The sequence below is a fragment of the Anser brachyrhynchus genome (genome assembly GCF_964034855.1).
Source record: "Anser brachyrhynchus genome assembly, chromosome: 23".
NCBI lineage: Eukaryota > Metazoa > Chordata > Aves > Anseriformes > Anatidae > Anser > Anser brachyrhynchus.
The window spans coordinates 2471505-2488114 of record NC_137716.1 but is presented as its reverse complement, the minus strand read 5'-3'; the positions used below and the strand labels follow the sequence as shown (position 1 = coordinate 2488114).

The 16610-nt window shown below is 60.9% G+C and overlaps 2 protein-coding genes across 2 annotated transcripts; both read left to right on the top strand.

Annotated features, from left to right (window-relative positions):
• Positions 1-1395: 1395 nt before the first annotated feature.
• Positions 1396-6211, top strand: R3HDM4 (R3H domain containing 4). Its single transcript, XM_080565799.1, has 8 exons — positions 1396-1555; positions 2423-2577; positions 2653-2771; positions 3351-3474; positions 3761-3846; positions 4901-4986; positions 5210-5265; positions 5804-6211. Exons 1-8 carry the CDS (start codon positions 1503-1505, stop codon positions 5905-5907), a joined length of 783 nt encoding a protein of 260 aa, XP_080421925.1. The 5' UTR covers positions 1396-1502; the 3' UTR covers positions 5908-6211.
• Positions 6212-7024: 813 nt separating this feature from the next.
• On the top strand, positions 7025-16390 carry MED16 (mediator complex subunit 16). The gene is made up of 14 exons (XM_080565796.1): positions 7025-7299; positions 7807-7914; positions 8070-8239; positions 9110-9541; positions 10442-10547; positions 11186-11341; positions 11474-11685; positions 11959-12165; positions 12588-12798; positions 13013-13146; positions 13336-13528; positions 13786-14002; positions 14383-14466; positions 15568-16390. The coding sequence occupies exons 1-14, from the start codon at positions 7164-7166 to the stop codon at positions 15692-15694; spliced, it is 2493 nt and encodes an 830-aa protein (XP_080421922.1). The 5' UTR covers positions 7025-7163; the 3' UTR covers positions 15695-16390.
• The last annotated feature ends 220 nt before the right edge of the window (positions 16391-16610 follow it).

The following is a 16610-nucleotide window of genomic DNA, read 5'->3' as shown; positions in this document are numbered from 1 at the left end:
CGGTGGTTTGGGAACCGGAGACCCACCCCCCCCCCCGCACCCGCCGCTGGTCGGCACCCGGGTCGCAGCCGCTTCCCCCGCCGCGGCGGCGGCATCTGCCCCGGAGCCTGCCCTCCCGGCCCCGCTGCACCGGGGAGCGCTGCCGCCAGCCCCGGTGTCCCCCCCGGCGGCGGTGGGGGCGGCCCGGTGCCCACCTCCCGCAGCCGTGCGGGGCTCCAGGACCCCGCGGCCGGACACAGCCGGGGGCGCCCCGGTGAGGGCAGGGCTGCGAGCCCCGCCGGGACCCCCAAAGCCGCGGGGTGCCCCGGTGCGCGGCCGCCGCCGGTCCCCGCGTGGGAGGTGGCACCGGGGGTCCCCCGAGCCCCGCTGCGGCCCCGCACCCTGCCGGACCCCACGGGGGGGCCCAGCCCCGGGAGCGCGGGGCGCGGGCACGTGGCGGGGCCGGGAGCAGGGCGCGGCGCTGGGGGCACCGGGACCGGCCCCGGGACGGGGCGGGGGGGGCGAAAAACGGCCGGGGCCGCTGCCCGGGCTCGGTCTGCTCCCGGTGCCCGGTGTCCTTCCTCCCCCACCTCCTCCTCCCCCCGCCCCGCTGCTCCCAACGCACCGGGCGGCGGCCGGTAACCGACCGGGGGGGGGGGGGGGCACCGGCGGGACCCGAGCGGCCGCACCGGGGGGGGGGAAATCCCGGCCCGAGCGAGCGCCGCGCGGCCAACGGGCGGCGGGGGAGGGGGCGCGGGGCCGCCGGTACCGGGCGGCGGAGGGGAAAGGGCGGAGGGGGGGGGGGGAAGCGGACCCCCGGTAACCGGCGGCGGCGCGGCGCGGGCCCGCTTACCGGGTGGGTACCGGGTGGGAGGAGGCCGGGCGCCGCCAAAGCCGCATCGCAGCCGCGGCCGCCCGGGGCTCGGGCAGCGGCGGGGCCGGGGCTGCGCTCGGTGCCCGCACGGCGGCGGCTGCTCTCCCCGCGGGCGGGCGGGGGGGGGGGGGGGGGGGGAGCGGCGCGGCCCCGCCCCGCGCTGCCATTGGCCCGCCGCGCCCGCCGCGCCCCCTCGCCGCCCCGCCCCGCCCTGCCATTGGCCCGCCGCAGCCGCCGCGCCCCGCCCCGCGCCGCCATTGGCCAGCCGCCGCCGCCGCATGCAAATGGCGCGGCGCCGGGCCGCGGGGCCGGGCGGGAGCGCAGCGGGAGCGCCGCCTGGCGGCGGGGCGGGGCGGGGCGGGGCGCTCAGGGGCTCTCAGGGGCGCGGCCCCTTTAAGAGAGGGGAGGGGCGGGGCGGGGCCTTAAAGGGGCCGCGGCCCCGGCTGCCGAGGGCCCTCCCCAAGGTTTTTTTTTTTTATTTTTTAAATTTTTTTTTAATTTATTTTATCTGAGGGGGGCCCCCCCCCGCACACCCCGCGGAGCACCCCCCGGGGCTCCGTCGCGCGGCCCCGCCCCCGTGACGCCACTTCCTGCGGGGACGCGGAGGCGCCGGTGCCGGTGCCGCGGCCCCTTTAAGGCCGGGCGCGCCATGGTGCTGCTGCCGGGCGGCGCGGCGGGGCGCGGCCCCGCGGAGCCCCTCCCGTGAGTAGGGGCGGGGGGGCCGGGGGGTCCCGGGGCCGGTGCCGGAGGGGTGAGACCCGGTCCCTGTCCCGGTCCCGGTGCCGGGGGGGGCGCGCTCCCTGTCTCGGTCCCGGCCCCCGGGGGGGGTCCCGGTGCCGGTACCGGTGCCGGTACCGGTGCCGGTACCGGTGGGGGGGACCCGGTTCCTCTCCCCGTCCCGGTGCCGGGGTCCCGGTGCCAGTGGGGTACCGGAGGGTCCCGGTGCCGGTGGGGGGGACGCGGTCCCTGTCCCGGTGCTGAGGTCCCGGTGCCGGGGGGGGGGTTCCCGGTGTGGCAGCTGCCGGGCTCCCCGCTGCCTGCCCTCCCCGGGCCGTCGGGGGGCACCCGGTGCCTGACCCCCACTTCCCGGTCGCCCCCCCCGTGGCCAAACGCACCGGGACCGGGGGGACCTCAGTGAGCGGGCACCGGGCAGCGACGCTTCTGCGTCGGGCTGAGCGCGGTGAACCCGACGGCACCGCTGGGTGGGCTGAGAGCCCGGGGGGGGGCTCCCGGTGAAGCTCGGCCCGAACCCGGCCGGGCCGTGACCTTCAGACACCTCCCGGCCGGGGAACTGCTGCCACCGAAACCCCAACGCTGCGTGCGGCCCGGGGGAGCCCTGCTGGGGGTGTCGGTTTGTCGCAGCACGGCCCCCGCTGCTGGGCCGGTCGGTCTGCGCTGCCGGGAGGCGAGGACGGATCCGGATCCGCGGGGCACGGCGCGGGGCCTGGCAGGGGGATGTGGCACCCGTCGCGTGCAGCCCCGCTGGGTGCTGCCCGTCCCTGCCACCCGCCTGTCCTCGCGCCCCGGGGGTCTCGGGGCGCTCAGCCCCTTCCGTCGCGTCCCCCGCAGGAGGATCGAGGACTGCCTGCCCCCGCTGGAGAGCTCCCCCTCCAAGCGCTTCTCCCCCTCCAAGCGCAAGCAGTACTACATCAACAAGGCCATCCGCAACTCGGACCTCATCCCCAAGGCCAAGGGCCGCAAGAGCCTGCAGAGGCTGGAGAACAGTAAGGGCCGGGAGCGGTGGGAGGGAGGCCGGCGGCCGCAGCCTCGGCGGGGACGCCGCTTTTCCCTTCCTCCAGCTCGGTACCTGATGACGCTTCTGGAGCGAGACGAGTGCGGGAGCGACGAGGCAGAGCTCGCCCACGCCGCCACCCCCAGCATCTTCGCCGAGGCCTGCAACAACGAGACCTACGTGGAGGTAGGAGGCGGCCGCCCGTCCCGCCCGGGGCCCCGATGCACGGCGCTGGCTTGGCAGCGGCTGCCGCTGTCCCCGCGGTGCCCGAAGCTCTGCTGAGAGCAGCCCCGGGCAGGCTGCGCCCGCAGAGGTTAATCCTGGGTGAGCTGCAGCGCTTCCTGCGCGCCGGGCCCCTTGCCAAACCCCGCGGTTGCTTCATGCGGCCCGGCTGGTGTTGTGGTGCTGCTCCGTGACCGAGCCCTCTGAAACTTGGCTCCTGTCCCCGCTGGGTGCTCGGCGTTCTGGCTGCGGGGCTGCACGCCTGGCTCCGGGTGCTCTGGGTGCTCTTCTGCTCTCGGTCGAGCCAGAAGGAGATGCTCTGATGTAGACCTGGGTCTGAGGCTGGACTGCACGGATGGACGGTGTTGTCGGCGCTTGGGCTCCCCGTAGAAAACCGCCTTGTTGTTGGCTCTGAGTGCCACCTCTGCAGCTCCTCCCCGAGCGGGTGTGATGGGCAATGTGCTCCTGGGGGTGCCGGGTGGGCCTGAGGCAGCCGGCGCTCCCCGCGACGCCTGCGGTGGGGCCGGGCCCTTGTGTTGTCAGATCTGGAATGACTTCATGAACCGGTCGGGGGAAGAGCAAGAGCGAGTCCTGCTCTACCTGGAGGAGGAGGCCCGGAAGAAGCACGAGAGGAAGCTGCCTGTGAAGAACAAAGAGAAGTGGAAAGGTGCTGGGTGGGAGAGCCTCTCCCTTCCCTCCCTTGCATGCGCTTTGGGAAGGGAGCTCTTCCCCGAGGGCCGCATCCTGCTCCCTGCAGCGGTCACGGTGCTGCGCTCGCCCCTCGGGTGCTGCTGGGAGGGGTCCGGCCCTGCAGACCCCATTGTGGACTGGGGGGAGCTCATGGGGGGCTGGCAGTGGCTGTGGTGGCCGGCTGGGTCCTTGGGGCTGTCGGGCACCTCCGCGGGGCCGCAGACCCCATCCGAGCCCCTTCTGTCTTCCCTCCGCGGCCGCAGAGCACCCTGCCTACACGCCCAAGGAGTGCTTCCAGCGCATCAGCCGCCGCCTGCGCTCCACCCTGAAGCGGGGCAGGATCCCCATGGTGAGCCGGGGGCAGGGGGGCTGGGGCAGGGCCCGGGGACGCGTCCTGGTGCTGTCCCCGAGCCCACAGACCGGCGCTGAGCCCAGGATTCCAGATGAGGTCCGGGCAATGAGCTCCTGCTCTCGTGTGACCCCTGCAGCAGGGGCTGGAAGCTGGCATCGTGTTCAGCTCCCTGTGCAGAGAGGGGGCTTTTCCTGGCTCAGCTGAAGTTTTCTGGGAGCTGCAGGGCATTTTTACCTGCTAGGGTTTTGGTCCCCGTTCAGTGAGGGATAGAGGAAACCAGGCGTGCTTGCCCCCAAGGACAGCAAAGGAGCCTTGGGGGGTTTTCAGACTCGTCCGTGTGAAGATGCTTGGAAAAACTGAAATGCATTTTGAAAGGGGTCAAACCGCATAATGCTCCGGGCAGGTGAACCTGCACCACGGCACCGTGGCCTCGCGCCGGCTGGCTCAGGAGCGAGCTGCCACGCGCAGCCGGGCCCTGGGGCGCCTGGCTCCCCGCTCCCTTCTCAGCGGTGCTGTTTCCCTGCTCTGTTTGTTTTTCTTGCTCTAATTAGAGCTCTGTCTCTAAAAGCAGCCTCAGTTCCTCCTGCCTGTTGGCTCCTGCTCAATTTGCCCTCAAATGAGACTCGTTTCTGCTGCTTGTCTCTGGGGTCATGGTGCTCTGGAGAGCTGCACTGGAGCTGATCTCTGACTGCCAGGAGAAAAGGAGATGCGAGGCACGAGGCCCTCCTGGCCGCTGCCGCTGCGCGCACAAGGGACGATGCCAGCACTTGGCATACGAAGCGTGGAGCTGGCAGGGCCGGATTCCTCCCTGCTTTGCAGCTTGTTGCCTCGTGCCTCCAGCTGCGTGGACGTGGCAGGGGATGGCTGGGATCTCAAAGTGCTCGTGGCTCTGCCGGGCCCCTGGCTGGGCTGCAGCTCCTCAAAATCACAGCCCTCGTGGCTGTGGGGCACGGAGCCACATGGGGATGAGCGGCTGGGGTGTACCACACTGTGCCCCCTCGCCTGGCTCCTCGCATTCGCCCTCTCAGTGGTGCCTTTGCTTTCCTTGCAGGGGACGCTGGAGGGCCTGGAGGAGGAGCTGCTGGCATTCTTCTCGGTCACCCCACACTCTGTCTACACGGCGCTGATGGACAACAGGTATCGCAAACCGCGGGGCATCGCTGCTCCCGGGATGTGGCTGGGGGCACCCCTGGTCCAGGGCACCTGACGGAGGGATGAGCCCAGACCTGGGGCATCCCCACGCAGGGACTTGTGGCTCTTTGTGCCCCCTCTGCCCTCTTGGGCTCCCTGGGACAACCTGGGGCAGGACAACGCCGGCGTGCACCACATCAGCTCTAACCCCATCCCCCATCTCCCCCAGCTTCGAGCGGCTCCTGCTCCACGCACTCTGCCAGTACATGGACCTCGTGTCTGCCAGTAAGAGCCTCGCGTTTGTTTTTGTTTTTGTTTTTCCCCTCCATCGCTATCTCCCCTCTCCAGCTCGTCCTCTTCCTCCCTTCCTCCCCCGTCCCACCTCCCGCTGCAGCTCGCAGATAACCGCGGGAGCTGGGCTGCGTCCACCCCGCTGGTGCATGGGTGATGTTGGCCGCCTGGAGCCCACCACCGGGACCCTGTCCAGAGCTCTGCCTCGGGGCATCTCGTGCGCCCCTTCCCCTCGGTCTGGGTTGGGATGGCTCGAAGCAGCAGGCTGCTCGCTGGGCTCAGCCCTGCGGATACCCCGGGGAGAGGCTCTGGGCTCTGTCTCTGCGGAGGAGCCTTCGCCGCCGAGAGCTTCGTTAGCACTGCAGAGCAGCGAGGGAGCTCTAACGATGCGAAGCGGAGCCCAGGGTGCCACAGGGACACCGGGAGGGGGCTGGGGACGGCGGGGGGGCTGCGGGCACCCAGCGGATGGCGAGGAGGGGCCGTGGCCGGGCCGGGGGCGTGGGGTGATGCTAAGCGCTCTGCTCACCCCCAGGTTCGGACATCGAAGGCAAACGCCAGATGAAAGTGAGCAACAAGCACCGCGTCTTCCTGCCCCCCCAGCTCCTGCTCTCAGACTACCTGGGCCAGATGAGCTGATGGCGGGGGCCGACCTGCCCCCTGCCCGGCACCGAAGCCTTCGCTCTCCTGCCCCCGGCCCCGCTCCGTGTGCCCGCCGCGGGCCCGTGCTCCCAGGCCGTGTCCGTGCCTGTATTTTTAACCCGGTGCTTTCACCGTGGTGGCCGGGCCGGCCCTGCCGCTGCCGCCGGTGCGCGGTTTGGGCCCGGCCGCTCCGCCCGGAGCCCGGCCTGCGCGCGGGGCCGGCAGTGCTGGAGCTGGCGCCACAGCCTGCGCAGAGCAGCGGGGCTGTTTTTAATCGTAATACAGCGTGGTTTTATGTGTGTAGATCTGTCTTTGTGTGTGGGTGGGGGGCTGGGACCCCCGGTGGGGCTGTGCGGGGCAACCGAGGTGTCACCGGGCCTTGGGTGTGGGTTGGTCTGAGGGGAGCGGGAGCACCGATGGGGACGGTGGGCCCAGGGGACGGTGGGCCCATGTCAACAATGAGTCCAGGGGACAGTGAGCCTATGGCAATAATGAACCCAGGGGCAATGAGCCCAGGGGACAGTGAGCCCATAGCAACAAGGAGCCCAGGGGACAATGAGGCAAAGGCACCAAGGAGCCCAGGGGACAATGGGCCCCTGGCAACACTGAGCCCAAGGGAACAATAAAGAAGACAATAAAGGCACAGGAACAACAAAACCAATGGAACAAACGAGGCCGGAGCCCCCCGGGTTGCTAGCCGGGGCCCCAAAATATGGAACGCTTCACGAATTTGCGTGTCATCCTTGCGCAGGGGCCATGCTAATCTTCTCTGTATCGTTCCAATTTTAGTATATGTGCTGCCGAAGCGAGCACGAACTTTGCTGCTCCCGCGGCCCTATTTAAAGTGTCACCATGGAAGAATGCTAAGGATAGGGTGGCGGGATGTTTTATTCGTTACTAAGCACGTTAATGCTCCACAGCTTCCTTCCCCGACCGAACGCCCCAATTTGCTCTGTCTTCACCCCAGTCTCCCCAAATTCCACCAGTTTTTCCCCTCCCTCCGCCCCCGATGCCTTCTGGGTAGATTCTTATGCAAATGACCCCGCTGGCTCCACCCCTCCAGTTCCTCCGGCGAGGACCCCCCGGCCCGGGCTGTCCGCGGCGGTGCCCGAGCGGCGGCGCCAGGCGCGCGGTGGGCGGCCGGGCGGGGGCCTCGGCGCGGCGGCGCGGGGCCCCGTGGTAGGCCCCGGACCCCCCGGTAGGCCTCGGCCCCCCCCCGGTAGGCCCCGGACCCGCCGGCAGGCCCCGCGGCGATGGACCTGGCCTACGTGTGCGAGTGGGAGCGGCGGCCGAAGAGCAACCACTGCCCGTCCATCCCGCTGGTGTGCGCCTGGTCCTGCCGCAACCTCATCGCCTTCACCACCGACCTCCGCAACGAGGAGGAGAAGGGTGCGGGGGGGCGGGGGGGCGCGGGGGGGCTCCCTGCGGCGGGGCGAGCGGGGCCCGGCCTGCACCGCGCCCACGGTGCCCTTGGCGAGCCCGGCCGGCGGGGAACGGCGCGCGGCTGACGTGTGTCGTGGCTAAAACGAACGTGTCGGGGGTAAAACACCTCACGGTTAAGGCGATATGTCGCGGGCAACGCGATATGTCGTGGTTCAAATAAACACATCATAGTTAAAACACATCGTGGGCAACACGGTATGTCGTGGTTAAAATAAACACATCATAGTTAAAGCATGTCATGGGCAAAGCGACATGTCGTGGGCAAGGCATGTCGTGGTTAAAACAATATTTTGTGGTTAAAGCATGTCGTGGTTAAAGCATTATGTCGTGGTTAAAGCACGTCGTCGTTAGCCCATGCCGTGGTTCCCTGCCTCCACGGGGGGTGCGTGGGGTAGGAGTGCCCGCCCTGCAGCTGCTGACGAGGGCTGCCGTCCCGTTCCTCCTCCCGCACAGACCTCACGCACATGGTGCACATCATCGACACCGAGCACCCCTGGGACGTGTACTCCGTCAACTCCGGGCACGCCGAGGTCATCACCTGCTTGGAGTGGGACCAGTCAGGTGAGCTCGGGCCTCGCTCCTCGTCCCCGTCACGCCGCCTCCCGCGTGTGCAGCTCGCCGCGGGGAGCCCGTCGTCGCCTCGCGGCCGTGCGTCCAAGGACTCTGTCCAACCGCATCATGGTGGCTTCGTTTCACTGTTGATTCTTTGTCCGCAGGCTCCAGGCTGCTCTCAGCGGACGCGGACGGCCACATCAAGTGCTGGAGCATGACCGACCACCTGGCCAACAGCTGGGAGAACACAGTGGGCAGCACGGTGGAGGGAGACCCCGTGGTGGCCCTGTCCTGGCTGCACAACGGCGTGAAGCTGGCTCTGCACGTGGAAAAGGTGTGTCCCGGCCCTGCGCCGGGTCAGGAGGGCTGGCTGCGGTCATTAGCAGGGCACCCGTGTGATTAGCAGCCATTAGCAGAGTCATGGCTGCGGCGTGGTGTTGCTCTGCGTGTTTCTGCTCTGCCGTGGGCTTCTTCCGTGGCCTTGGGCAAGTCAGGTTGGGGAATTTGTCATGGCAGAAAGAAAGAGCAGTTTCCCAGTTCCTGCTGAATTCCAGCGTGGGATGCCTCGATTCTCTCGGTGCTTTTAGCTTGCCTTTCTTACTCTGTCTGCCCCAATTTCTCAGGCTGTAAAATGGAGACAAAAGCATTTCTTTGCCTACCGGCAGCACTTTGGAACAAACGTGCTCGGGGTCGTGGGGTTTGATCCAGGGATTCAGTAACGGGAGCCACGTGCGTACGTAGGTGCACTGCTGGTTTAGGAGCATGGCTCAGAAGACAGAAAGTCTGCCAAGTACGAGTTACCTCTTTACATTTTAAACGTTAACTCTCGCAGTGATGAGTGAAAACTCTCTCCCCTTTAGCACGGGAGAACCGAGGCACAGAAAGGGGCCGGGGTCGTGCAGCGGGTTGGTGGCAGGCTGTGAAAGGGGAGAGGGGACGTTGCTCCTCCAGGCGCGGTGGCAGCTCCGCATCTGAGCTGCTCCGAGAGCTCTGCTGAGGGCTTGGTGTCTCACTGCTGCCGCCTGTAAAGCTGGACCCACTCAGGGCCAGGGGAAAGCCCTTCCCGGGGTCTTGCGGCAGCGTCGGGCGCGTGAGCTCAGTGACCTGCCTCTGGTCGGCAGCCCGGGGAGCGGAGCTGCGCCGCTGTAAGCGCTCCGCAGACACCGGGCACAAACGTCTCCATGTCGCTGCTCTCCGTTCGCAGTCCGGGGCATCCAACTTCGGCGAGAAGTTTTCCAGGGTGAAGTTCTCGCCGTCGCTGACGCTGTTCGGTGGGAAGCCGATGGAGGGCTGGATCGCCGTCACCATCAGCGGCCTGGTCACCGTCTCCCTCCTCAAGCCCAACGGGCAGGTGCTGACGTCCACGGAGAGCCTGTGCCGGCTGCGCTGCCGCGTTGCCCTGGCGGATGTTGCCTTCACTGGTGGGGGGAACATCGTGGTGGCCACGTCGGACGGCAGCAGCACCTCCCCTGTCCAGTTCTACAAAGTCTGCGTCAGCGTGGTGAACGAGAAGTGCAAGATAGACACAGAGATCCTGCCTTCCCTCTTCATGCGCTGCACCACGGACCCTGCCCGCAAGGACAAGTACCCAGCAATCACCCACCTGAAATTCCTAGCTCGGGACATGTCAGAGCAGGTGAGCCTTTGCTGTTGAAACAAGCAGGAGCTCCTCGAATAACAAGGGAGAGAGCTGCTTGTCCCAACCCGGGCTTCCCCACGCGGCTCCAGAGAGCAGCCATCGTGTCCTGCCGTGCCCTTTGCGTTTCTCGTTGTGGTTTCTGGAGGGGCTGCTCCTTCAGCCTCACTTGAGCAGCCTGCACTTGAAAGGTCCGGGGTGTAATGGGTGAGCCCTCCAGTTCCTGGAAAAGCTCTCTGCAAAGCCCCGTTCCTCATTAGCCTGATTATTTGCTGCTTTGTTTGTTTTACGGCCCCGCCGCTGGTTGGTGCGGGAGTTCTGAGCTGTTCGGGAGGTTCTGGGGCACGAAGTCTTTCATCTTCAGGTCTCGGCTTCAAAGCAGTCCCTCTCCAGAACACTCGGAGCTCTGGATCCGTAGGACTTAATTTAGCAGCTTAACTCTATTTGCCAGGGTATCGATAATGTGATTGTGGAAAGCTAAGTGATTCAGGGAGCCTGAGCTCCTCTTCCCCGTGGAGAGGATCGAGTGCCGTGCTGGAGAACACCGCGTCTGCTCCAGCTTCAAAGTCAGTTCAGCTCCTGCCCTTTCCTTTCCCTGTAGTGTGGTGCACGGGGACGGCGTCGGCAGGTTACAGATTTGGAGCTGAGACCATTTGTGGTTTGGAGAGGCACAGGCTGTGGTAGCGCGGTGCAGAGCTCTGCCTCTCTTGTTCCAGCCGGAGCTGGGGACTTCGCCGTTATGTATTGCTGATACAATGCTCTGCTTTTCACTGGTGGAGGACGAGATAATTAGGAGAAAGCCTCGAAATGGGGCAGGAGAAGGGCAGAAAATGCCCCTGGGTAGTGTTGTTCCCCATGGTAAGCTCTGAGCGTACAGAAGCAAGGGTTTCTGTTCCGCAGGTGTTGCTTTGTGCTTCCAACCAGAACAGCAGCATCGTGGAGTGCTGGTCTCTCCGGAAAGAGGGCTTGCCTGTCAACAACATCTTCCAGCAAATCTCTCCTGTGGGTGAGTTTCAGCACCTGGTACTTGTAAAAGCAGGAGCCTGGTCTGAGAGAGAACGCGAGGTTCACAGGTCCATTATCACGTGTATGGGATTATCCGGAGTCCCACATTTATTTTCCAGGTATTCTCGGTCATGTTCTGTTCCATCCGTTTGTTTGCATCTTAGGCAACAAATTGCTGGTTTCCAGGAAGTGGTTCAGCTGCTACTTTCACTCAATAAAACATTTTCTGTTTTGCTGCACAACCACTCTTCCTGCTGAGAACAGAGCAAGCTGAGTCTTCTAGAAGGAAAAAATTGTGCAGCAAGCAAGTGGTTCAGTCGAGCTACCCGGTCTGCATCTCTCTTCCACCTGAGTTCAAGTATAACAAAATCAAACATACACGTTTTGCTCCAGTGAAATGTAAAGGATCGTTGTGCATAAAGATTTATTACTTGCTGCCGGCAGAGCCTTCCATCAAAACAGATGGAGCAAAACAAGTCGTAATTTGTGCAGTTACTGAGCTCAGAAAAAAAGTGGGAAATGCACTGGTCTGGCAGAATGGCTGTACAGTCAGGGGTGGGCAGGAATCTGGGGCGGGTGGCTTCTTCTGCCCCCTAAGTCGGAGGTGGTAGTGAGAGATGTCTCGTTTGTTTCCCAAAGTCGGAGACAAGCAGCCCATGATACTGAAGTGGCGAATTCTTTCTGCCACCAATGACTTGGATCGGGTTTCAGCTGTGGCTCTGCCGAAGTTGCCCATCTCCCTAACCAACACGGACCTGAAGGTAGCGAACGACACCAAATTCTTCCCCGGATTGGGTAAGGAGCCGTTATTGTTCTGTGGGTGCTGTGGTGTTGCCACAGGAGCTTTCAGTGGCTCCTTCTCTGGGCGAGGCCCAGGCTATACGGGGAGAAGTTCCTTGCTCACCTTTGGTTGTCTTCTCTCCCCAGGCCTGGCTTTGGCTTTTCATGATGGCAGTGTCCACATTGTTCATCGCCTCTCCTTGCAAATGATGGCTGTCTTCTACGGCTCTTCCTCCCAGCGCCCAGTGGACGAGCAGACTATCAAAAGGCAGCGAACTGCTGGTCCCTTAGTTCACTTCAAAGCCATGCAGCTCTCCTGGACATCTCTGGCCTTGGCTGGCATTGATAGTCATGGGAAGGTACTGGGTTTTGTTAGCTGTGGGCCGTGTGTGTTCGTCTTCGCCAGGGCTGTCTTTCTCTCTCTGATTGGTGATGGATCATTGATTAAAACTCTGGGAATGTTACCTCCAGCTGCGTGATCCGTGTTAAACAAGGCGGGAGGAATCCCATTGCTCTGTCTTTGGGTCAGGAGTGAGCTGCAGGTCACCCTGTGTCCCTGGTGGGTTTCGTGTTTTGTGGAATGTTTTCAACCCAGTTCCTGACGCAGGTTTTCCTTTGCCTCCTCCGTTCAGCTGAGCATGCTTCGTATCTCCCCTTCCATGGGCCACGTGCTGGACATGAACACGTCCCTGCGTCACTTGCTGTTCCTGCTGGAGTACTGCATGGTGACTGGCTACGACTGGTGGGACATCCTGCTCCACGTCCAACCCAACATGGTCCAGAACCTGGTGGAGAAGCTGCACGAAGAGTACATGCGCCAGAGCGCGGCCCTGCAGCAGGTCAGTGGGGCTGGAAGCTCCCTGTCGCACGGCAGAGGGTGGGCACAGGGAGGGGTCTCGGTGCCTGGGAGGCAGCAGCAGTGATTGCTAGAGCTCAGAAGACAGAGGGCTTTAACAACCTGGCTGTGCATTGGATGTTCTGCCTGAGCAGCATTTGAGTTGTGAAGAACCGCTGTTTACGCAGCATTCGTTGTCACTGACATTAATGGGTCTGTACCTGTTGGAAAGTTCTGGTGAGCTGGTGGAGCCAGTTTTTGACAGATTCTGTCAGCGTATCTGGAACAGTAGCACAGTTAGTACGTGCACAGAACAACACTCGCTACTCCTGTCATTCATGTAGCAGAAATAGAGAAGAGAATAACGAGCTTATCCTAATTCTGCCTTCACTTCTGACTTTTTCCTGGTGTCTCCCTGTCACTCAGGTCCTCTCCACTCGCATTGTTGCCATGAAGGCATCTCTTTGCAAGCTCTCCTCCAGCACGATAGCCCGTGTGTGTGACTACCATGCCAAGCTGTTCCTAATTGCCATCAGCTGCACCTTGAAGTCGCTGCTGCGCCCGCACTTCCTCAACACCCCGGACAAGAGTCCTGGGGACCGACTCACAGAGATCTGCTCCAAGATCACAGATATAGGTAGGCAGCGATCGCTCGTAACGTCAGGCGTTGCCTTCTGAGTGTTCTGTTTCGGATCGTTCCCCTTTCAAATTTGATGTAAAGTGTCACAGGCTCGTAGTGGCTTCCCGCGTCTGAAGAGGAGGAGGGTGTGACCTCTTCCCACACCACACGGACAGGAGGTGAAGTTTGGATCCATCTTCCTCCTGAGCCAGATGTCTTGCTTCTGTTTCAGACATTGACAAGGTGATGATCAACCTGAAGACAGAAGAGTTTGTCCTGGAGATGACCACGTTGCAGTCCCTGCAGCAACTCATTCAGTGGGTGGGAGACTTTGTGCTCTACCTGCTGGCCAGCCTGCCTAACCAGGTGAGAGCCGGCGGGCCTGAGAACAGGCAGTCTTATGAACCTCTGTGTGCCTCTAACCTCTGCAGCATCCTCTGGCCACGAGTTCCACGGGTGTCTGCTGCTTGAAGAAAGGGAGTTGTCTGGGAATGGAACAGTGGTTCTGTCAGTCTGTGCCCGAGTCCCAGTCTCAGCTGTTTTCCCCCTCTGCAGGGCTCTCCTGTGCGGCCGGGTCACAGCTTTCTGCGCGATGGAGCGTCCTTGGGCATGTTCAGGGAGCTGATGGTGGTGATCCGTATCTGGGGGCTGTTAAAGCCGAGCTGCCTCCCTGTCTACACAGCAACCTCTGACACCCAGGACAGCATGTCCCTCCTCTTCAGGCTTCTAACCAAACTCTGGCTGTGCTGTAAGTGTTTGCCGGTTTCCCTGAACAAAAGAATCTTCCTTAATGTGGATTGTGCGTGATAGAATTAATTGCGGGGAGTAACTTCTGAGTGGGTCTGTAGTGTTTAGAAAGGGTGAGTACAGCTGCCAAGTTTATTGTTTTCTGTGCTGTGTTGGCGGATGGAGGAGGAAGCTGCACGCAATTCTCTCGATCTGTAAATGAGAAATCTCAAGATCACGCTGGTTCTCTTTCACTCTCCGCCTTTTTTTTCCATGCAGGTCGTGAGGAAAATCACATAACGGAGCCAGATGATACCCTGATAGATGAATGCTGCCTCCTGCCCAGCCAGTTGCTCATTCCCAATATTGACTGGTTGCCTATCAACGATGGCATTATCAGCAAGCTGCAGAACAAGCAGCTTGTCCGGCTGCAGTTTGGAAAAGCTCCTGGGCTCGTTGGTCACACTGTCTCTTCCCAGTTTGATGCCTTTGTAAGGTACAGAGATCTGAAACAAATAGGTGGCACGGTTGGAAGAGGGTGCTGGGAGGTCTGGGATCTTTTCCATCTCTGAGAGGTCAGTGGATCTGGGGCATCTGTTATGACGTGAGCCAAGAGAGTGTCCTCTGTGCTTGAATTCCTTTCTTAACTTGCAGCTGACTAGGAATTCAAAGTATTGAAAAGAGGTGGCAAAAGGAGGGGGCAAAATGCTAGTTCACGATTAGATCTGTGCAAGCGTGCCCTTGAATCCAGTGGCACTTTACAGACTAGGTAGTCAAAGCCTGGGCCCCACTGGCCATCGAAATGCAGCTCGCTGCCCTGGAAACAGCTTTTTGAGATGATATTCTAGAAAAGTTCCCATTCTTCTTCCTATCCAGGGCACCTGGACAGCCCAAAATTGATCACCTGAGAAGGCTCCATTTGGGAGCATACCCCACAGAAGAATGCAAGTCATGTACCAGGTAAGCGATGCAAACATAATCCCTTAGATGCAGAGGAGGTCTTGGCAGGAACTCAAGCTGTTCTTTTTGTCATTCAAAAGCTCCTTTAGTCTCTGTTTACCATCCCAACTGGTATCCCAGTAACATTTCGTGTGAATTACGCTTGCAGGAGGAAACGCTTCTTCTAAAATAAGGCTTTTCGTTTACGGCAGTACGGCTTGCATTGAAAGAAAGCACTTGTGGTTACGTTTAAGATATTCCTAATCTGGAAGACCAAGATCCTTAAAATGCTTATTGAAGAGCAGTGTGACTGACTCAAGATAGCTGCTGCTATCGTTGCAGCGTGGCTGTTAAATTAAAAATCTTATTGCTTTGCCCTGCAAAGTAACCCCAGCTCTTTGAGAATTAACTACATTCTTCACTGCCCGTGGTTGAACCGCTTTTCATCTGAGGGCTGGATATGGCAGCATGGAATAAATACGATACTGCTTTAACAGGAAAAAAAATAGGAGAGCAGTCAGATTACACGGGTAAACAGAGACCTGAGTCTTTGTTAGTGATGAGAGATCCCAAGCTCAGCCTGCAGGTCTGACACTACCTCTGTTCTTGGAGAGGAGGTGGTGAGGGAATAATCACAGTATCCGTGGTACCATTTTGGGAAAGTTTTTCAAGCTAGGTTTGCATTTAAAGTCCTTTTGTGCTGTCCCCTTCATCCACTCTCACAAAAGAGCCTGGATTTTGAAATAATGGTGCAGGGAGCAAACACCCATCTGATCATGTGATTGAATTAGCTCTAATTATTGGTTTTAATAGAAAGTCTCTGTAGCAGATCATTTTTATAAGATGAATGTCTGCTGTTTTATGTATAAATAGCAGCTGGGGGCTGTTGTCTTGAAGACAGCCTTCTGTTCCAAGATAACCTCTCTTCATTTAAGATAATTGCTCACATGGTTTCAGCTGGTTTTTAGTGCTCACAAACATCACCTGCAAATGACAAAAGCTCGTTTCCTCCTCAGATTCCTTGATCCCTGTGTGATCTGCACAGAAGCTCCAGCACTGCTGGCTTGTTTCCTGGGCCCCTGTGGCTGCCGTGCTGAGTCGCACCTCTCTGTTTCCCTCCAGGTGTGGCTGTGTTACCATGCTGAAATCGCCAAACAAAGTCACTGCGGTGAAGCAGTGGGAGCAGCGCTGGATCAAGAACTGCTTGTGTGGGGGGCTGTGGAGGAGGATGCCTCTCAGCTATTCCTGAGAGCGCGTTCCGTGGGGCACGGAGAGAACAACGGGTGCCGAGTGGAAGAGCTTGGAGCTTCCTCCCCTGACGGTGTCTGGAGCCAAGGAGCTGCAGCTCTCCTGAGCTCTCTGAAAGCATTGTCCTGGTGCTGCCCGTCAGACAGCGCCAAGCGGCTGTCCGGCAGTGCTGCTAGGTTTTTCTTGCATTGATTTTTGTGCTTCATCCCTTTTTGCCCTTAAAAAATAGAGGGGAGGAAGAAAAGGAGTTTTTTTACAGAGACAGGAAGGGAATCCCGAAGGCAACGTCAGCTGGGGGCCAAGGGCCTGGGAGGAGAGAAACCTGCTGCCTTCCTGTGGCTCTGGGCTAGCACAAAGAACGGCCGAGCTCTGGGTTCAGCCTTTGCACAGGCAGAGTGGTGGTGGGTGGTAGCAGGGGGTAAACAGTCCCCAGTGAAAGGGAAACAAATACCCGGTACCTTGGGGAATGGGGCACGGGCTCTACAATTCCAGTTTCCTTGCACTTCATCCTTTGAGTGAACTTGCTCCTCTGAGGGGAAGCTTCATTGTACATATCTGTGTTGTAATTAATGGAGCCATTTCTTCCCCCTCCGGAGGAAGAGGAACGTGAGCCTGGCTGCCTGGAGCAAACCCGTCCCTTGGGCTCTCACTGAGAGCCAGCAGCTCTTTTGTAAATAAAGGTTCCCCAAATTTTGTACGGGCTGTTTGGTTTGTTTTCAAAACTTCAGCACTTTCATGTGACTTTGGTCGTGCGGCCTGTGTCCAGGACTGTTTATGTATGAACAGAAGCGAAGCAGGAAAGCTGTTAATTGCATCTCTATTAGGCAAGGAGCAGCAACCACTTGCAGAATTGGATGGGAAAATAATGTTTTCAGCCTCCTGTGAGGTTATTATGGACACAAGGGGAGAAAACATTA